This window comes from Asterias amurensis, chromosome 10 (assembly GCF_032118995.1).
Source record: "Asterias amurensis chromosome 10, ASM3211899v1".
NCBI classification, from domain to species: Eukaryota; Metazoa; Echinodermata; class Asteroidea; order Forcipulatida; family Asteriidae; genus Asterias; species Asterias amurensis.
Window position 1 is genome coordinate 24,020 of NC_092657.1, and position 23,357 is coordinate 47,376.

At 38.5% G+C, this 23,357-nt stretch overlaps 1 protein-coding gene and 1 long non-coding RNA gene across 2 annotated transcripts; one reads left to right on the forward strand and one right to left on the reverse strand.

Annotated features, from left to right (window-relative positions):
• Positions 1–15,125: 15,125 nt before the first annotated feature.
• On the reverse strand, positions 15,126–18,661 carry LOC139942926 (uncharacterized). Its single transcript, XR_011786714.1, has 3 exons — positions 18,025–18,661; positions 17,190–17,302; positions 15,126–16,747 (listed from the first exon to the last, which is right to left on the reverse strand). It is a non-coding gene; the product is annotated as an uncharacterized lncRNA (long non-coding RNA).
• A 1,470-nt stretch (positions 18,662–20,131) lies between these two features.
• Positions 20,132–23,195, forward strand: LOC139943158 (uncharacterized). Its single transcript, XM_071939980.1, has one exon. The coding sequence runs from the start codon at positions 20,222–20,224 to the stop codon at positions 21,548–21,550; it is 1,329 nt and encodes a 442-aa protein (XP_071796081.1). The 5' UTR covers positions 20,132–20,221; the 3' UTR covers positions 21,551–23,195.
• The last annotated feature ends 162 nt before the right edge of the window (positions 23,196–23,357 follow it).

The following is a 23,357-nucleotide window of genomic DNA, read 5'->3' on the forward strand; positions in this document are numbered from 1 at the left end:
CCTGTTGTATATTGCTTGTTACTGGTATTCAGCTGTTATTTGCTTATCCTGAAAATCACATGGAAATTTGGCTGGTAATCCTGTTTTTATCAAGGAAGAAATGTCATGCTTAGCAAATTTTTGTGCTCAGCAACTCTACATGAAATTGGGTTCGGTATTCTCTCCCAATCTAATCCACGTACCTTCTCCTAAAATGCGTATCAGCTCTTATGTATCCCTTGATTAATCTTCAAATAATTTTGTTCCACAATTTGAGTTGGCCTCATTGCTTTTTAAATGAACATGCATCAATAATTTTAGAAACATGAGTTTAACTTTTAAATGAGATTTTGTTTTGAGATATTATTTTGTAATCGAACTGCTATACTTCCACGGTCTTGAGGTCCTATCCGTTAGCCAAGACATTTTCTTGTACAAACTTTATAAGTAAGGAAAAAATTTCACATTAAACATAAATTTGGTTTTATATTGTACCGATAACCAAAAACATAAACTTGTTGTTCTTTTGATAAAACCTTGCCTTGCTGAAAAAAGGGAACCACAACAAAAACTGCAACCTAAGACAATAAAATTAAACCTATTCACAACTAAATTGTACACATTTTTAATACGCTTCTTGGGTTAAAAATAATAAATCTCAGAAGCGTCACAAGTTGTCATGAACTATACAACCATTATCTGCATGGGCTTTTATTTCTCAAAATCAGGCGGTTTGTATCCCCCTTAACGCGCACCCAGTACCACACCCTTTGCCACACCCATTGCCACACCCACACTTCAATACCATCGCCGAAGTGTGTTCGTCCATGTCCTCCAAGTTTTCCCTCCACTCTATCTGCCTAAATTTCAAAACAGTGTCGTGGTTGGAATCTTTGCTACTTTTTAGTCACAACAATTTCATACATTTTGGATTATTTCACTTGAATGAAACTGTTTTGTCTGTGGGTTTTAAGGTTTAAGATTTTGAAAAATATGTACACTTTGCTTGTATAACCGCATCTAATACAGAAAAAACTAATGTTGTAAACAAAATTGTAATTTACACTAACGATGAAAAGGCGTGTACAAACACTTTGTGTAAATTGATAGCAAATGCATCCTTAATTATTCAGAAGAAAATTAATATTCAAGAAAGTTATATGTCAAAGTTATGTTTTATGAATGATATATTTTATTTTACATTAACGCTAAAAAAGAAATCGATGTGATTTAAGATTAAAGGGACCGTGTCGTCATGATCAAATAGATCATTATTAATATTCTTTATCCCCGATGCAAATTTGACATCTATTACAAATAGATCATGATAATGAGGAAAGTCGCACCTGCAGTAATTGTGTGAGAGTTAGTAATTAATGTACAGCCAAAGGCCTGCTTTGACCACGACGACACATCACATTTAGTCTATTCTCACGTCGCATTGTAAAGTTTGATTATTTAGTATACAGTAGAGTAGGATAAAACAATAATTCTCAGATATCAACTCACTCAGGATACGTCAATAATGTAAGAATTTGCTCGCTATAATATTTTTAGTGAATATTCATTTGGAATAGGGATATAGGATTGGCTGAACCTGCTCCTGTAAATAAATTACTAACCTAACATAATGTATTTTATTATTGTATCTTTTCATTTTTTTTTTGTATTAAAATAAAACCGAGGACTTTGTATGAGCTACAATAAAAAATATTCTGACAAAGTACCAAACAATTTTAACAGACTTTTACAATGTTCTTTTTAGGCCAAATGAACGGCACTTCTTTGGACAAGCTTTTCATTCTGTAAAAGAAGACACATATTAGGACCCTGTTGGCACAGTTGGTGGCGTGTTTGTGATTTATTGGGTGCGTTCGTTTAGCTTCCATGGGTCGACCCCGGTGTGTGACGGGGTTTTTTTTTTCAGGATGAACGTGTGCAGATAATTACCCACGTTCGTCCTGGAAGAAAAAACCGCTACACACCGGGGTCGACCCAGGGAAGCTAAACGAACGCACCCATTGATGAGCCCGCGCGTCACACTGAATAACACACGTTGACATTGACCACCAAAATGGCGCATCCAAGATTATTCTGATGATGACGTCAGGTGAAATGGGTGAATAGACCTTTATCACGCTGTCACCATCTTGGTCATGTTCCATGTTTCCAATAACAGTAATGAATGCTAACATTCATTGAGTATGACACCAGACTATTGTTTCGTCCAGCCTCAGGTTGGTTACAATTAATGAGTTGGAATGGAGTAAAATCAAGATGGCCACACCGTGATAAAGGTAATAATAATTAAGTTGTTCAAGACTTTAATATCACCAATGTGCAGAGGGCCGATACTGATGAATATGTGTGTAATGTCAATGAACCAATACAGGGTGGAGGCAACAGCATCGTTGCCACATCCAGTGTAACACTTTCGGTGTTATACTTCCCCAATGCGTCCTTCCCTATGTGCCCTCCTGCTGGACCCATTACAGTAGACGCTGGGACAGAGTAAAATATGAGGTGTTCATCTGAGAGCAGTCACGGAACAGTCACAATGACGATCAATCCCACTATACAGACTTCTAGATATACCAACTGGATATCAGTAATCAACGATGATAGCGATACAGTCGTAAGGACATTAGATTTTACTGTGGATGATGCTGACAATGGTGTTGCATTCGAATGCTTCATATCATCAATGTATTTCGCTGGTATGCATGGTACATGTCAAATCGGCCCAATTACAGTGAGGAACACCTTGACAATACCCATGACTTCAACCTCTTCAACTGAGTCTAGCCCAAGATCATCTGATGCAGCCTCATCTTCAACTCCATTGATTGTAGCTTTTATAGTTGTCGTAGTCCTCGCTGTTACATTCTTTGTCATCATCATCATCATTCTCATCCTTCGTGACGTCAGAAAGAACCGTCTGATAAAAAGATTCACCTCTGAGAAAGAACCTCGAGTCACCCAAGCTGATCCCTACATGGAGCTGCAGCCAACGGAGGACAAGAATCGCGTCTACATGGAACCCACTACGACTGAAGAGACAATTCCCGCACAACATACCTACAACCAACCAGTTGAAGTAGAGAATGGTAGCCCAGAGTATGACTACGCTCGTCCAGAGGGCAGCACCAACACCAGCTATGAAGCGGTCAGAGTGCCACAGAGTTCAGCTGAGAAGCAGTATCAGAACATTAACAATTAGACATCCATGATATACCTGCACAACATAATGGTGTAGAAGATGCAAGATTCTAGACAGACGAAATTACTCGAATCAATGGAGTGATTGAGGTTGTTTAACTATTGCAGCTATATTATTTTTTAATTGGGTTAATCTTGTACCACATACATATGACACCTAAAAAAAAGATCGTTAATTAATTATTTTGCCATAAAATTCCTTCAACACAATTTAAAAATACTTTTCATATCAATCCAATTTTTATATTGCTTTCAAACAATAACCACAGAAAAACTGCAGCGTGACACGTTATAAATGAAGCTCTTTATAAAACACGATTCTTGGATAAAACAACTATTGCAAAAGCGTCACAAATTATTAAGAATATGCTCAAATAGGAAAAAAAAATCAATTAGAACCTGCTCGCTGTTATATATTTTAAGTGATTATTCATTTGGAATAAAAATATGTGATTATGTATGAACCTGCTTCTATGCTAACATAGTTTTTAGAAGAGAAAAAAACAGCAGGATTTTGAGTCATAAAAAAATTTGTAATCGGAAATAATTATTTAGTATGAACTTGCTTGATATGATTAAATTTGCATTTTTAAATGTGTGTTCTCTTGTAATCAGATGTATGAATATGTATGAACCTGCTTAAAATATGAATAAATTAGCATTTTTAAATAGTTATCATTTTCTAATCAGATTGTGTGAATGTATATGAACCAGCTTGCTTGAATAAATTAATGACGACTGATTGATATAACCACGTGGTATCTTAAACGTCCATATCTCGATCAGGAAATTAAGGCATCATTGCCCAACACGCATCGCCTGCTGGTCGAACATCTAAAAAAGAAAACCCGAACAAAAACAAAGTGTTCGGCTGAAGTCCGAACACCTAACAATAAATGCTCGGGTGTTCCCGAACACATAAAAAACAGTATAGAAACATGTTCAGCTGTTGTCATAACTTGTTAGCATGTAAACACCGCGTTGCCTATGTACAACAAGAAGGGAATCCCCTGCAATAAATGACGCAAACAAGTTTATTGTGACAAGCAAATGACCTAGCCTCGTACACAAGTCTTGTATTCGAGACCTCAATCCTCGAGAACGAGTCCGAGTAAAGTGGGGAGTCTTGTGAGTCGTTTAGGGCTGAGTTCCAACCGTCTTCAGAGAAGGTCTGCATACTCCAAAGACTCCCTCAATGGGAGACTTTGAGGCGCTAGGTGGCAGGACTTACCAGGTAAATTTCCATTGTTTACGTAGCTCTGAGCACGCGCACATTACCGAGAACAATGAAATTTACCTGGTAAGTCTGCTGCCACCAAGCGTCCCAAAAGTCTCCTATTGCAGCCTATGGGAGTGTTGTACACAAAGCTGTTACTGAGAGAAATACAACAGGACGGTCAACAAATCCAGCCTCAGAATAATATGCTGGGTATGCATATATATCATTATATAACTAGGAGGATTGTTCGAAATTGGAGAATCAAATCAAATATTAGTTCTACAAATGTTTCTCTTTTACAGTCCTTTTAGTTGCTTTAAGAATTACAGGTAGGTGAGATATTGCTTGTTAAAGAATTTATTCAAATTTTCACTGAGCGCTCTCACAGAGTGTGACCCATATTTGAACGAGGATTGTGACGTCATAGATTGCCCAGGGTAGCACAACACTAGTTTGGAAAATGTCAGGTAGTTCAGTTCAGGGTATAGATGTATCCCATCAATAAATCACAAACACGCCACCAACGGTGCCAACAGGGTCACAAATCCTGATTATTAATCCTTTTAAATACAGAATGAAAAAACTTGATCAAGTGCCGTTCATTGTCCTCAACCAACATCTAAAATCTGTTAAAAAATGGTTCAGTATTTTGGCATATTATTTTCTATTCCAGCTCATACAAATCCTCGATTGTATTTTATTATAAAAAATGAAATTATACAATAATTCTGTAGCAGAATTTTAATATACACATTTTTTAAAATGCAAAATTTATTAATATCAAGCAGGTATACGTATATATTCATGTTTTCCAATTACATTTATCTTACCCAAAATCTTGTTATTTTTAATCTGAATAAAATAATTATTTGCATAAAACCTTACTTGGTAACGAGTAATGGGGAGAGGTTGGTAGTATAAAACATTGTGAGAAACGGCTCCCTCTGAAGTGGAGTAGTTTTTGAGAAAGAAGTAATTTTCCACGAATTTGATTTCAAAACCTCAGATTTGGAACTTAGGGTCTCGAAATCAAGCATCTGAAAGCACACAACTTCGATGACCGATTGAGCTCAAATTTTTACAGGTTTGTTACTTTATGCATATGTTGAGATACACCAAGTGAGAAGACTGATCTTTGACAATTACCAATAGTGTCCAATGTCTTTAAGTAATTCATTTACAGAAGCAGGTTCAGACATAATCATTTATCCTAATTCCAAATGAGTATTCGCTAAAAGTTACATCATGTCGAGCAGGTTCTTACACTGTTGATGCAATTTGAGTACAAATAAATTACTCTTTTTGTGTTCTGACTTTTTAATTTTGTTTATCAAAACCTAAAAGTGTGACGTGAAAATAGATTAAAGGGGCTATGTCGTCATGGTCAAAGCAGGCCATTGCTGTACACTAAATTACGATCTATCAACCAGTTACTGCAGGCGCGCCTTCCCTACTCCGTATCATTAGTCATGACGACACGGTCCCTTTAATCTTAGCAAACACCGATCACACCGACTTCATTTTAGCGTTAATGTAAAAATATATCGTTCATAAAACATAACTTTGATAGGTAACTTTTTTGGATATTAATTTTCTTCTGAATAATTAAGGATGCATTTGCAATCAATTCACACAAAGTGTTTGTACACGCCTTTTAATCGTAAACGTAAATTACTTTTTTTTTATAACATTAGTTTTGTTTCTGTATTAGATTTTTCTTTTTAGCAAGGCAAGGTTTTATCAAAAGGACAACAAGTTTATGATTTTTGGTTTTCGGTACAATGTAAAACCAAATTCATGTTTAATGTGAAAATTTGTCCTTATTTATAAAGTGTGTACAAGAAAATGTCTTGGCTACATAAAGGATCTCAAGACCGTGGTAGTCTAATAGCTCGATAACAAAATAACATCTCTTAAAAATGTTTTTAATTCAAAAGTTGAAAACTGATGTTTCTAAAATTGATGCATGTTCATTTAAAAAGCGATGAGGCCAACTTGAATTGTAGAACAAAATTATTTGAAGGTTAATCAAGGGATACATAAGAGCTGATAAGCATTTTAGGAGAAGGTACGTGGATTAGATTGGGAGAGAATACCGAACCCAATTTCATATAAAGTTGCTGAGCACAAAAATTTGCTAAGCATGACATTTCTTCCTAAAAACAGGATTACCAACCAAATTTCCATGTGATTTTCAGGATAAGCAAATAACAGCTGAATACCAGTAACAAGCAATATGCAACAGGTAGAAATTTGGTTGGTAGTCAAGGAAGAAATTTCATGCTAAGCAATGTTTTGTTCTTAGCAGCTCTATGAAATTGGGCCCAGGTGACAAGGAGAAGGGCAGCGTCTTTCTCGTCCTATGATACCTATCAAATACATCAATGTTAGTTCATCATTACGCTCGAGTACAGCACTGCTTCAGATGCTGGTTGAGGGTGGTGTCCACCATCTTGAATCTCGTCTGATTGCAAATCCAAATCAGCATAGACAATGTGATCCTCAGATGCTGGGTTGCCATGACTACTCTGCTGCCTCATGGGTACGGAGTCTTGGGCATAAGGAGCATCGTCGGTGTTTTCCAGGCTAGGGGTACCGTCATTGACGCTTGTTGGGGGTGGGGGAGAGGGTACCATCCGGTCGTTGTGGGTACTCGGGGCGTCACTCATACGCTCTGCTTGCTTGGGCTTATAGGGTCTGGGCTTACTAGGTCGAGTTGGTCTGACTAATGCAATCGGTTTGATGGATGTGGATAAGTCGACTCCAGAGAGCGTTGTTGTTCCATCAGAGACACTTGACTCAATTACAGGATTGTCATTGTTAGGCCTACCCAATGTGTTATGCTGTGACGGGTTGGGTTTATAGGGTGTGGGTTTACTAGGTCGAGTTGGTCTAACCGATGCCGCCGGTGTGGGAGTGGTTGAGTCGTCCCAATAGGGCGTTGTTGTTCCACCAGAGACATTAGAACCAAATGCAGGATTGTTGTAACTCTGATCCTGAGACTGCTCAAGTCTATCTAGTGTCAAGTCGGTATTTGTTTGATTGATATCTGCATTGAACTGTTCCGATTTGGGATCCGAGTTGCCGGAGCGTCGTTTACAGTAAATACGGATCAGGATTACGAGGAGAAGAAATGCAGCGACCCCCCCTACGACTGCTCCGGCAATGACGGCAGGAATGGACGAAGTTGTGGATGAATTTGTGGGCTCTGTCATGGGTATTGTCGTGTTCTTCAGTGTAATTGGTCCCATTTGACATGTACGTTGCATACCCGCGAAATACATTGATGATATGAAGCATTCGAATGCAACACCATTATCAGCATCATCCACAGTCAAATCTAATGTCCTTACGACTGTATCGTTATCATCGTTGATTACTGATGTCCAGTTGGTGTATCTAGAAGTCTGTATTGTGGGATTGATCGTCATTGTGACTGTTCCGTGACTGCTCTCAGATGAACATCTCATATCTAACTCTGTCACAGCGTCTACTGTAATGGGTCCAGCAGGAGAGCACATAGGGAAGGACGCACTGGGGAAGTATAGCACTGAAAGTGTTACACTGGATGTGGCTACGATGGTGTGGCCTCCACCCTGCATTGGGTCATTGACATTACACACATATTCATCAGTATCGGCCCTCTGCACATTGGTGATGGTAAAGTCTTGGATAACTGTTTGAGTATTCACACCTACCGATGTAACGAAGAGGAATCGCCCATTCACGTTTTGATAAGTGGTCTCACCCCATCTCAGGGTATTTTTTGGATCTTCAGTTGCCCACTCCACGATATGATGCGACTCGAGGTTTGTAGCGGTGCACCTCATATCAACCTGCCCGCCCTCCTTACGATCAGCCTCTGGTGTTAAGATCTCCGCATACGCTGTTGGTTGAGCAGTGACAACCATCAGGAGTCCGCCTGCATCAAGTGAACACCAAACACACACCAGCAAAACATACATCGAGATCCTTCCATCCATCGTATTGAATCTAAGTTTATTAAGTTGCTATTAAATCATTCCTGGAGAAGACGGATAAATGATGGAAATGCATGAAGTAGAATGATCCCACGTTTACACACAGCTCAATGTAATAGTGATTTAATGTACATAAGTCGACTTGGTTGTACTTTCTCTTACTGAGCACTACGCGCCAATAAACTTCAACAATAACACAATTCATGAATTTCATTTTATCCAGACATGTTTGACAAAGAGAATTATAATGTCACAGTTCAACTGAATCTAGAACTGCAGTTATTATGAACAACGATCTGCAACTCGCCAATATCATGGCATTGAAATACTGTAGAAACTTAGCACGACCACAAACCGACTGATTGCAACTTCTTAAAGTTAAATAAATCTAATGGCGGAAAGAAACAACTGAAGAGACACAAATACAGATTATACGACAGAGGAGATTTATTCGAAAAGGATAATAATGTTTTCTCGGTGTGTGTGTATGGGTGAAACCAAAATTAATTTTCTTCATACCCGATGCAAATTTAACATCTCTTAATTCGATGGAGTGCCCGCTGCTTAACACATTATGATTCGCTGATCTAACTACTTGTCTCTAGCTACCGGGCAATCTCGGTGGTCTAGTTGGTATGACACTGATCTAGAATTGCAAAGGTCGTGGGTTCGAATCCCACCTGAGTACTATGCCTGTGATTTTGTTCACAGAACTCGGGAAAGTACTGAGTATTAAGTGGTTACATAATCGGTATGTCTAGTGTGATCATTGTGTTCGTTTTGAATGACAGCTAAATTAATAACACTTAGTACTGCTCTCAAGAATGTTTACTAAAATATGTTTCTGTACACTGTAAACAAAATCCCGTAAAATTTACGGGAATCGGTTGTGCAGCGAGATGCCAACCGATTCCCGTAATTTTTACGTTGCAAACCATACACGAAGTTACGGTGTGCCGTGATTTTCACGGTGAGAAAGGTGCAGTTTACGGTGTAAACCGTACACGAAGTTACGGTGTGCCGTACACGAAGTTACGGTGTGCCGTAATTTTCACGGTGAGAAAGCTGTCAATATACGGTGCGAAGCGTACATGAAGTTACGGTGTGGCGTGATTTTTACGGTGATAAGGCTGTCAATACGGTGTAAAACCGTACACGAGGTTACAGAGTGCCGTGATTTGTACGGTATATTACACGTTGATATTACTGCCATGGAACCGTATTTGAAAAAGTGGAAACTGACCGTAATTGTAGTGGCTTATTACAATAGTATAATTACTCCAATGGTATTGTATTTTAAAAAGTGGAAAATAACCATTTTAAAGGTACGATACAGCTTTGGTAATTATCAAAATAATTTGGCAAGAAATATAAATCTAAATAATTTTCATCATAAAACTGCAAATGAGATAATAATCTCCCTTCAAAATAGTTCCATCTTAAATGCTGATATTCAAGAAAAGTTCTGAACACCATCAAAAGGCAACAACTGCTCTCGATTTGCACTGTTCGAATTCAGACGCTGCATTTAGTGGTCTTCATAACACAATATAAACATCCACATAGAATAACTGATGAAATAGAAACCTTAACAGGTTACCAATCATGGGTGTTTTGAAAACTAGACGACTGGAATTGGAATGAACTCATTGTTTCCAGAACCAAAACCAATGATGTATCATACCTTTAAGTATACACCATGAGCACGGGATTGTACAATAGAGTACAAAAAAGTGGGTAAATCTAGTTATTCTAGTCGCCCCGCCTGAACTTCCTCATAAGCATTGCGCGTGCGCGATGATCCCTAGAGTTCTTTTGGTGTGCCCAGATACGGATTTTGGCCGTAAAAGGCTGGCGAGCAAAAGCGAGAATGGTAATTCACCGTCGAAATATACACATTTATCACCGTAAAATTACGGTCATTCCTTTTAGACAATCCCATGGTGCATTGCAAGCCGGTATTAACGGGGTTACACCGTAAAGTCAAGGAAATTGTTTTATATAAAATACACCGTAGATGTTTGCGTACTTTTCACCGTAACAATTACGGTGATTTTATTTAACAATCCCATGGTGCATTGCGAGCCATTATTTACGGGTTCCACCGTACTTTTCACCGTAAAAATTTCGGTAATTATTTTTAAACAATCCCATGGTGCATTGCGAGCCGGTATTTACGGGGTTGCAGCGTAAAGTCATTGAAAAATGTCGTTATCACCGTAAAAATTACGGTAATTTTTTTAAACAATCCCATGGTGCATTGCGAGCCGGTATTTACGGGGTTGCACCGTAAAGTCATGGACAAATCTCGTTACGGTAAAACACCGTAGCTATTTACGTACTTTTCACCGTAAAATTACGGTAATTTTTAACAGTGTATTCAAAGCACTGGGCACTATTGGTAATTACTCAAAATAAATGTTAGCATAAAAACTTACTTGGTAACAAGCAATGGAGAGCTGTTGATAGTATACAACATTGCGAGAAACGGCTCCCTCTAAGTAACGTACCTTTCGAGAAAGAAGTCATTTCCCACTACATAATATTTGAATTTGATTTCGAGACCTCATCAGAATTAGATTTTGAGTCACCGAAATCAAGCATCTGAAAGCACACAACTTCGTGTGACAAGGGTGTTTTTTCTTTTATTATTATCTCGCAACTTCGACAACCAATTGAGTTCGAATTTTTTCGAAGGTTTGTTAATTTGTGCATGTTGAGATACACGTGAGAAGACTGGTCTTTGACAATTACCAAAAGGGCACAGTGTCTTTAAAAAGAAGGCAAATATTAAACACGATTTAGGACCCTATTGGCACCGTTGGTGGCGTGTTTGTGATTTATTGATGGATTACATCTATACCCTGAACTGATCTATCAGGCATTTTCCAAATCAGTTTTGTGCTGACCTGGGAAATCTATGACGCCACGATCCGCGTCTAAACATGGATCACACTCTTTGAGAGCGCTCAGTAAAAATTTAAACAAGTTCTTTGACAAACCAATTCCCACATACCCAAGCGACTGAAAGACTGTAAAATCGAACGTTTTAAAATGGCAACAATTGTTAAACTATAGTTTGTCTTGATTATTCTGTTTCAAACCATTTTATTAACATGATGACGATGAAATTATGTTGAGGTCAACGTGATTTAATTTGTTGGTTTTGGGGCATGTTCCAGAATCAGATTAACTGCGACATTGTGACCCTTATTGTTAAACTTGTTGCCGTAAAAATGAAAACCCAGAGTTGTGTTATTGTTGAAGTTCATTGGCGTGTGATGCTCAGAAGGAAGTACAACCATGTACCGTTAAACGTACATTAAATCACTATTACATTGAGCTGTGTGTGAACGTGGGATCATTCTACTTCATGCATTTCCATCCTTTTCCCGTCTTCTCCAGGAATAATTTAATAGCAACTTAATAAACTCAGATTCCATACGATGGAGGGAAGGGTCTCGATGTGTGTTTTGCTGGTGTGTGTTTGGTGTTCACTTGATGCAGGCGGGTTCCTGATGGTTGTCACTGCTCAACCAACAGCGTATGCGGAGATCTTACCACCAGAGGCTGATCGTAAGGAGGGCGGGCAGGTTGATATGAGGTGTACCGCTACAAACCTCGAGTCGGATCATATCGTGGAGTGGAGGACTGAGGGACATACACTGAGATGGGGTGGAGCCACTGTTTTTAATAACAATGGACGGTTCATCTTCGATACATCGGTAGGTGTGAATACTCAAACAGTTGTTCAAGACTTTACCATCACCAATGTGCAGAGGGCCGATACTGATGAATATGTGTGTACTGTCAATGACCCAATATCGATCGGAGGCAACAACATCGTAGCCACATCCAGTGTTACACTTTCAGTGTTGTACTTCCCCAATGCGTCCTTCCCTATGTGCTCTCCTGCTGGACCCATTACAGTAGACGCTGGGACAGTGTTAGATATGAGGTGTTCATCTGAGAGCAGTCACGGAACAGTCACAATGACGATTAATCCCACTATACAGACTTCTAGATACACCAACTGGATATCAGTAATCAATGATGATAGCGATACAGTCGTAAGGACATTAGATTTGACAGTGGATGATGCTGATAATGGTGTTGCATTCGAATGCCTCATATCGTCAATGTATTTCGCTGGTATGCATGGTACATGTCAAATCGGACCAATTACAGTGAGGAAAACCGTGACAATACCCATGACATCATCCACGTCAACATCATCGTCAACAAGATCAACGAAACAATCGATAGAAAATCCTAGTCCAACTACGGGGAACGAGGTTACTTCAACCTCTTCAACTGTGTCTAGCCCAAGCTCGTCTGGTGCAGCCCCATCTTCAACTCCATGGATTGTAGCTTTCATTGTTGTCTTAATCCTCGCTGTTACATTCTTTGTCATCATCATCATTCTCATTCTTCGTGACGTCAGAAAGAACCGTCTGATAAAAAGACTCATCTCTGAAAAAGAACCCCGAGTCACCCAAGCTGATCCTTACATGGAGCTACAGCCAACGGAGGACAGGAATCGCGTCTACATGGAACCCACTACGACTGAAGAGACAATTAAAAAACAAGATACCTACTACCAACCAGTTGAAGTAGAGAATGGCAGCCCAGAGTATGACTACGCTCGTCCAGAGGGCAGCACCAACACCAGCTATGAAGCGGTCAGAGTGCCAAAGAGTTCAGCTGAGAAGCAGTATCAGAACATTGACAATTAGACACATGACTACCATATAGGCCTACATTGCAAAAACTGGGTGTTAAAATTTACACCGTGGGTGTTGTTACATAAAGATGAAAAAAAGAAATGAATATTTTACACAATGTGGTGTTTAAATAACACTTATTTCTGCGAAAACATTTACATTTGTGTTATAACCTCCTACATGGTGATTACTTTGATTCTCTATTTGGTATCGTAATGTGACAAAAGCACCCTTGGTGTCAATTTGACACCTCATTTGTTGAAGTGTACACATAAAAAACATAGTGGTACATTATTCAAGACGACACTCACTCAAAAGGTTCAGATAATTTCAGAGTACTTTGTACACAACTTCTCCTAAAAGCTACAATACAAACCGTCCATTTTTGGAAGAGAGAGCAATTTTCCATTGTCCTCTATGGATTACATAAATGAACAAAATAACATACTATCATTGATCTACTTGATAGATATTAGTTTTGATATTATTTTGAAAAACATGTACACCTTGATTATGAAATTAAACGTATCCAAATTAAATATTCAAAAAAACTCATTAAAATGTTTTATACCATATGATTCAAAGGCGTGTTAACTCGTTGTAAAACGTTTACAAATGCATTTTTATGATTATAAAAAAGTATTGTCCAAGAAAGTTAAATTGTTGTCAAACTTATGTTCATGTTATTGTATGTTTTTACAGTAACGCTTAACATGGAATCAATGTGATTGGTGCAAGTTAAAGATGGACTATAACAGATTATTGATATAGCCAATATTACTATTTTTGTACAAGAAATGTAAAATAAGGACTGATATTTTAGTAGTATTCAATAAAACCTTTACCTTCATGCAAAAAAAAACACAAATTCGCGCGGCGTACTCCGACCCAGAAAACTCAGTTTCGGCAAAAGCCGGTGACCCACGAACCATTCATACACAGTGTGTGACGTCACACCACGTACCGAAGCTCTGTACACAGTGTGTCAGGTCGATCGTGTGCGTGCATTTTACATGTACATTGAATGTGGAATAACATCGGACACTATAAGCTGCATTTTTTTGACACAAAAAAACAGCGAAACTGTCCGATGTCCGAGTATAGATGAGGAAAAGGCATTTTAGGGAGGCACTTCAGAGGAAAGTGAGGGCTCTAGCGATAAGGGGAGCTCACCGGACGAGAGAGAAGCCGAAGACGTGTTATGAGTACATGTAGTTAACCAGCCCGGGGACGATGATCGTCAGGCCGAAGACGATGAGCCAAACCCTGATGATCGACGGCTAAAGACAGACTGGTAAGGCCACAAAACGTTTCAAGAATTATTCTGAATGATGCTTCGTTTGATCAGTTTATTTCTGCTCCCAAAAATAGTTGAAGGCTATCCTTGACTAAATTAAAACATGAACGAACATGATGGACAAGGTTTATTGTTTACCTCCATTCACGTTATAATACATGTATGTGAACAACACATGCACTGACTTAGGCAGTGTAGAAATGTGAGGGGAGGGGTAATTTTTGTCTTGCGTTTTATACTTTGTTGGCAAAATTCATACATTATCAATTTAAACTGATATTGTAGATAACCTATGTTGTTGTTTTTCTCCACCAAGTAACTGCGTGGTGGTTGACACATGTGCATCTACACAAATATCTCATGTACATGTATGTAACTGTTACTTTGGATTATGATTGCCTTCTGGCATGGGTATAGTTTTAAAGCAATTCAGGTACACACATGCAATATTAACACTTCACCATGCAAACCACAAATCTGTTGTTAATAATTTTGTATGAATTCTTTTGTTAATAATTTTGTATGAATTCTTTTGTTTTGTTTTACAGAAAACACTGCAATGATGATTATCAGCAAGTGGTGAGCTTAGGACTATCTTGTCCGTTCAACCGCTGCCACTGACATCATGTTTGATGGCAGCAACACGAAGGACGTTTCCAAACCCTCGTGTACAGTACAGTGGAAGGATTTTCGTATCCACCAACGGATTAGGCAGCTTTGCTTTGGTTTATTTGTCTTCAGTCGTAACAATTTTCCAAGTTATAATGATCCGGAGGGAGTGAGAAATAATTTGATAAGCCATAATAATTTACGTATAAATGTACATGTATATTATTTCATTTTGTTTCTTTCAGATGGGTGGGTGGTTCAAATTGATTAATTTAATTTGAACCACCCACCCCTCTGAAAGACACAAAATGTAAATTACTATGGCTTATAAAATTAGGTGTGTGGTTCAAATTGATTAATTTAGCACTTATGTGCAATAAACTTGTCCCCTGTTGTCAACAATACACTATGATTAACATGGTAACAACATTCAACTTGGTTAGCAGAAATATAAAAACAAAACAAAAAATAGAAGCCATGTACACCTCAATAATAACGACAACACTAAAACTGTATGTATTTGCAAACGACAATAGTTTATTTTTGAGTTTAAAATATCAAAATTGAAAAAAGGTTGCCTAGTGATAGCGAAATCATCTGAACATTCCATCATCAAAAAAAGTTAACTATACAACCCTGTCAACGCCCCTCCCCCCAAAAAAAAGCAAAACCTAAGCCATGTTATGTACCTAGTTAGCTGTGGTTCTCTTTGTAAATTGTAAATTAAGTTGTACATTAAAAGAATATAATAAAATCATTGTGTACAGACCATGTCATTCTGTTTTTAAACAAAGTTGATTGTACTACCCTGGTTACCCCCCCCCCCCCAAAAAAAAAAAAAAATATATATATAAAAAATAAAATAAAAACCCACATCAATGTGTACAAGCTAGGGCCCAATTTCATGGATCTGCTTACTGTAAACAAAGAATCGACACTTGCGGAAGCAGGAAATTCTGTGCTTACGTCAAGCGTGTTTCACAGGTTACCAGCAAATTTTGGCTTTTGCGGGTCATGGGTGCATACTTGGTTTACACCAGGCATTCTACGCTTACAAAGTATTAAGCGCAGAAATTTAGCCTTTGGACGTAAGCAGAGAACCGTGACCATAGCGCACATTTTGGTGGTGAACAGATCCATGAAATTGGGCACAGGTCATTCTTTCTTTAAACAAAGTTGATTCTACTACCATGGACCACCCCCCCCCCCCTACCAAAAAAAAGCACCAAAAAATCAATGTGTACAGGCTAGCTAGGGCCCAGTTTCATGGATCTGCATACTGTAAACAAAGAATCGGCACTTGCGAAAGCAGGGAATTCTGTGCTTACATCAAGCGCGTTTCACAGGTTACCAGCGAATTTTGGCTTTTGCCGGTCATGGGTGCATAGTTGGTTTATATCAGGCATCCTACGCTTACAAAGTAAGCTCAGAAATTTAGCGTTTGGACGTAAGCAGAGAACGGTGATCATAAGCGCAGAATTTGGTGATGAACAGATCCATGAAACTGGACACAGGTCATTCTTTCTTCAAACAAAGTTGAACCCACTACCTTTGAACCCCACCCCCCCCAAAAAAAAAAAGCTGTTGCATCCTTTTCCGGCTGGTGAAGGTTGATGTCAATGACACGGGGGTTACAAATCAGCTGCGGATGGAGTTGTTTTCGTGTCTTGTCACCCTGCTGACAATGAACAAGTGCATTGTGCATGCATTCTATGCGTATCTGTTTAATGAAAAATAAAAAACAAAACCAAATAATCGTTATGTGGGATTTCTTGAAAATTTACAAGGCAGAAATACAATCTCGGAAGGTTTGACGTAACACCATGTACTGACAATCTCTCTTTGAGTTTGCGTAGTTTTGAAAAGAACCTTACAGGAGCAAAACCAGTACAAAAGGAGTCCACATGCAACAAAACCAAGGGGGCAGGTTTTCTTTGTCTGATAGAAAACATGACCTCTACCCACCCCCCTCCCCCAGATCTACACCTAGTACAAAACTGTTCAGGTACAGATCGGGGTGGGGGGGGGTTCTTGCGATTCAACACCCCCTCCCCTCCCCCCCCCCTCCACCGTGAACAGTTTGTAAAGGGGCAGCTGACAAACTAAAAATGAAGAAATCATCTGATCCTCTGAAAATTTGCATGCATAGGCCTACTACTTACCTAAAGTGCTATTGAGAATCTTAGGTCTCCATTTCTAGTTCTGGCTAGCATGTCTTCGTACTGCATTGTCTTCGTCCTGCATTCTCATTGTAGTGTAGAGCTGCGAGTTATTTCTGTACAAAAAAATATAAAAACAAAAAATAAATAAATAAATAAAAAAACTAGTGCTGAAAAAGAACTGGCCTTATTTTACAAATGCAAATATAGTAAACACTCCATAATTAACCGTGCCAAGCCAATAAACACAGCTATAGGAAAACTTCAGACTAAACTTCTCTGGAATTGGTAATTCCTGAATTAGGAGAGAAAAATTCTGAATGACCATGGATGGGCAATTATATGGATGGGAGTTTGAACATATTTTTGAGCTGTGCCTTAAAAAAAAAAGCGAACAATTCTTAGGCAGCTTTGGCAAAAACAATGTCCAGCAATCCAGTATAGACCAATATAAATACATGTCAGCGAGGCCAATAAACTGTTAACTGTAACAATCAACTTTTTAAATGGATTAATATAGTGTTCACACATGGTTGAGCATGAACACGCCAGGAAGTGTAAACCAGGGCATAAACATGCTTAAAGCAGTTGGGTGGCTACATGGATTCATCACTCAACAGAGTCAATACACTATGTAGCTATTTTATGGTAGTCGGGTCAGATTCAGAGCATGACATCGTGTCATTTGACAACAAGATGATTGTTCCTTGCATGAAAAGGGTAGAGATTGTTTACTATTTTTCTTATTACAATTACATGTACATGTATTGGGGCCTGAATTAATAATGGAGATAGTTTCTCAGTAGTAGATTTTTAAAAATTATTAACAAGTACTTACCAGGCTTTTCTCCCTCTCTTTTCTGTAATGCCACTTGATTCTTTTGCTGTTCCACGGCCACTTGCGACCAGGGCCACGGCAGAGGGACCCCGCCGACGTCGTAGCATGCACAAGCAGCACTGGCTGGGGCCTGGTGGTAGAAGATCCCCCTGAATTCTCTCGATGCTTAGAGGTTTAAATTTCGGAATCGATCCAGGCTTCTTACACAAACTTTGAAACTTCTAGTGCATCCACAAACAACCAAATAGTCGGCAGTATTTATAGCTGATACATTAGAAACAAAAAGCTTCGTAGCACACACGCACGCCTATAGTGTGGATGAAAACGCATACACAACACACGGAGTAACATGGCGTAATCTTTGTTTACTCTCGTTGCTTCATGGGTATGACATCACCATTTTTGACCGCGTTCATGACGTCCGCTGGTTTACAAATCCGCTTGGATTTCAGTGTTGGTTTAATAGCCGGGAACCAGTCCAGGGCGGGAAATTTCAAAATCGAAGAATCGAGGTCAAATTTTTTCGGTCAAATTGTAGCAAAATTATTTGGAGAAAAACATGACCACAACAATGAATTGATAGCTGAACACAACATAAACAAGTTCTGATAGTGATTTTAATGTAGGAGTACCGTTATAGTCCATCTTTAAGGTTAAAGGAGCTGTGTCTTTATGCCCAAATAGATATGATACGGAGGGAGTGTGCACGTGCAGTAACCGTGTGTGAGTTCCATGTACAGCCACACGCCTTTTATGAGCAAGACGACACAGCCCCTTTAATATATTCTCACGTCACGTTTTTAGGGTTGAATAAAAAAAAGATTTTTTCTTTGTAGTCAGCTTACATCAACACTGTAAAAATCTGCTTGCTATGATTACTGATTTGTGAATATTCATTTTAAATTAAAACTTCTGTAAACAAATAACACATTATTTTTATATTAAAAATTAATATTTCTTTGGGTTGAACAATGAATTGATTAGAGTGGGATTCGAACCAAGGACCTCCGGATTAATGTGCCGGAGGTCGTTGGTTCGAATCCCACTCTAGTCAATTCTTTGTTCAACCCCAAAAGTCATTTTAAAATTTACCCAGTCAGTTTCCCTTGTGGTTTATAATGATAAATTAAAAAAAGCAACAAGACTTTGAGTCAGATAAATGTAATCGGAAAACATGAATATGTATGAACCTGCTTGATATGAATAAATTTGCATTCCTAAATGATTATCAGTTTGCAATCAGACTGTGTTTATACAAAGGAACCTGCTGGATTTGAATAAATTAATGACAAGTGTATTTTAAACGTCATCTCAATCGGGAAAGAACGGACCTCATTGCCTCAACACGTATACTTATTATTCCTCCTACAAAACGAACGTATCCATTCATATTTTTTGTTATACTAAAACGAGATCGAGGACTTTGTATGAGCTAGGAAAATTATTCTGCCAAAATACTGAAAGATTTTAACAGACTTTTAAACTTTTGGTTGAGGCCAAATGAACGGTTTTCCTCGATCAAGTTGTGCATTCTGTATTGAAAATAGACAATTAAGGACATTGGGACCCCGTTGGCACCGTTGGTGTCGTTGTAGATGGGATACATCTAAACACAGAACTGAACAATCGGATACTTTCCGAAATCAGTTTCGTGCTACGGGCAATCTATGACGTCACAATCTTTTTTTCCCCAAACATGGCTCACATTTATTGAGAGCACTCAGTAAGAATTTAAATAAGTTCTTCGGCAAACCAATTCTCACATATAAAAGCGACTGAAAGACAGTAAAATAAAGGTTTAAAAGGGCAACAATATTGTCAAACTATTTGACTTGATTCTTCTGTTTCAAACCATTCTACTAATATTAAGAAAATTACATTAATGGCAAGAAATACGTCATATTTTCTGTTGGTATGGGGTATTATCTAGAATCAGTTGAACTGCGACATTGTGACCCTTATTGTTAAACCTGTTGCCGTAAAAATGAAAACCCAGAATTGTGTTATTGTTGAAGTTCATTGGCGTGTCGTGCTCATCAGAAGGAAGTACAACCATGTACCGTAAAACGTACATTAAATCACTATTACATTGAGGTGTGTGTGAACGTTGGATCATTCTACTTCATGCATTTCCATCCTAAATCCGTCTTCTCCAGGAATGATTTAATAGCAACTTAATAAACTCAGATTCAATACGATGGATGGAAGGATCTCGATGTATGTTTTGTTGGTGTGTGTTTGGTGTTCACTTGATGCAGGCGGATTCCTGATGGTTGTCACTGCTCAACCAACAGCGTATGCAGAGATCTTAACACCAGAGGCCGATCGTAAGGAGGGCGGGCAGGTTGATATGAGGTGTACCGCTACAAACCTTGAGTCGGATCATATCGTGGAGTGGGCAACTGAGGACCCATACCAGAGCTTGAGATGGGGCGATGTCACTGTTTATAATAGAAATGGACGATTCTTCTTCGGTACATCGAGTGTGAATACTCAAACAGTTGTTCAAGACTTTACCATCACCAATGTGCAGAGGGCCGATACTAATGAATTTGTGTGTACTGTCAATGACCCAATACCGACCGGAGGCAACGACATCGTAGCCACATCCAGTGTAACACTTTCAGTGTTATACTTCCCCAGTGCGCCCTTCCCTATGTGTTCTCCTGCTGGACCCATTACAGTAGACGCTGGGACAGAGTTAGATATGAGGTGTTCATCTGAGAGCAGTCACGGAACAGTCACAATGACGATCAATCCCACTATACAGACTTCTAGATACAACAACTGGGCATCAGTAATCAACGATGATAGCGATACAGTCGTAAGGACATTAGATTTGACAGTGGATGATGCTGACAATGGTGTTGCATTCGAATGTCTCATATCATCAATGTTTTTCTCTGGTATGCAACGTACATGTCACATCGGACCAATTAGAGTGAGGAACACCGTGACAATACCCATGACAGAACCCCTAACATCATCCATAACATTAGGATCAACAGAACCTTCGACTGGAAATCCTACTCCATCTACAGAGAACGAAAGTAATTCGATGTACTCTGCGACATATACCTTGACAAAACCCATAACACCAGAACAGATAACAACTGAGTCTAGACTAAGGTCGTCTGATCAAGCCCCATCTTCAACTCCATGGATTGTAGCTTTCGTGATCCTCGCTGCTACATCCTTTGTGATCATCATCATTCTCATCCTTCGTGATGCCAGAAAGAACCGTCTGATAAAAAGTCTGAGAACTGAGAAAGAACCTCGAATCACCAAACCTGATCCCTACATGGGGCTGCAGCCAACGGAGGACAGGAATCGCGTCTACACGGAACCCACTACGACTGAAGAGACAATTCCCGCACAACATACCTACTACCAACCAGTTGAAGTAGAGAATGGTAGCCCAGAGTATGACTACGCTCGTCCAGAGGGCAGCACCAACACCAGCTATGAAGCGGTAAGAGTGCCACATAGTACAGCTGAGGAGCAGTATCAGAACATTAACAATTAGACAGTCATGACAATGATGTAGAAGATGCACCATTCTAGAGAGACGAAATCACATATATTAATGGTGTATAACTTTTGCATATATAGGCTACTATTTTTTAATTTGGTTACTCTTGTCTCATACTAGAGAGTTTATATTATCGGTAACCATTTTGTTTGTCATATCATTTCTTCAACACACTTAAAGACAACCTTCTCATAAATAATTTTTCTTTACAATGTTCCGAAACAAAAAAATGCAAAAGTATTGTTCCTGTGTCTTGCTTTAAAAAAAAAAAGAAAATAGCCACAGAAGAACTGCAACGTTACTTGTAATAATTGGAGCTCTTTATAAGTACACGATTCTTGGATAAAACAACTATTGCAAAGCGGCACAAATTATTAAGAACAGGAACAAACTACTGCAGCATTTTATAATTCACCTTGCCAAATGGTGGTGTATGTATTCATCTCTTAATACGCGCTACCAATTGCCACACCCATTGACACACCCTTTGTCACACCCATCTCCACACCCACTACCACACCCGTTGCCACACCCACTGCCATACCCATCTCCACATCATCGCCACTGGATGTTCTCAAACGGCGTCCTAGTTTTCCCTTCACTATCTCTCTAAATGTAACTTCCAAATAGCGTTGTGGTTGGAAACTTTGCTATTTTGGGGGATTGTTTCCCTCGAATAAAACCGTTTTCTACTGATTTTAAGATTTTGGAAAAACAAAACCTTGCTCATGTAAACGCATCTAATTTTAATACACAGAATAAACGCACATCGCAAAAGACAAATTATACGTTAGATTTAAAAGGCATAATCAATTGATGTAGGTTGTCAGCAAATGCATCTACAATTATTCAGAAAGAGTAAATATCCAAGCAACATATGTCAATGTTATGTTCAAACTTTTGAAGTTGTATTTTAAAAAACATGTTCACTTTGTTTATGTAAACGCATCCAGTTTAAAAAGATACAGAATATAAACTAACGTCGTAAAAACACATAGGCCTAAAGTGTGTTCATTTATACTACCGTGAATTGTTTAAAAATTCATAAGAATTTTATATCTAAGGACGTTACAGCTGTCAAAGTAACGTTCACTTGCATGTATGTTTTTACAGTAACGCTATATATTTAGTCAATTTGACTGGTGCATATTAATATTAGAGGGACTGTGTCATCATGACTAAATAGGCATGATACGGAGGGAGGGCGCGCGTGCAGTAAACTGTGAGAGTTTATAATTCCATGTACTGACACAGACCTGCTTTGATCATGACGACACAGCCCCTTTAATCTATTGTCACATCACATTGTTAGGTTGTGATCATAAGTAGTCAACACGGTCAGAACAAAAACGAATATTCCTTTGTAATCAGATTACATCAACAATGTAAGAACCTGCTCGCTACCATGTATTTTTAGTGAACATTCATTTGGAATTAGAACTAGAATATGATTATGTATAAACCTGCTTCTATATAAATCACTTTAAAAAAACTCAGATTAAAAATATTGATAAGATTTTGAGTCAGATAAAATGTAATCGGAAAACATGAATATGTACATACCTGCTTGATATGAATACATTTGCACTTTTAAAAGTGTTTTCATTTGTAATCAGATTGTTTAAATAATATGTATGAACCTGCCTGATATGAATAAATTAGCATTTTTAAACGATTTCTGTTTGTAATCAAGTTGTATGAATATTTATGAGCCTGCTGGACTTGAATAAACTAATGACGAGTGACCGACATCAATACATAGTGTCTTACACGTCCATCTCAATCAGGAAAGTACGGACCT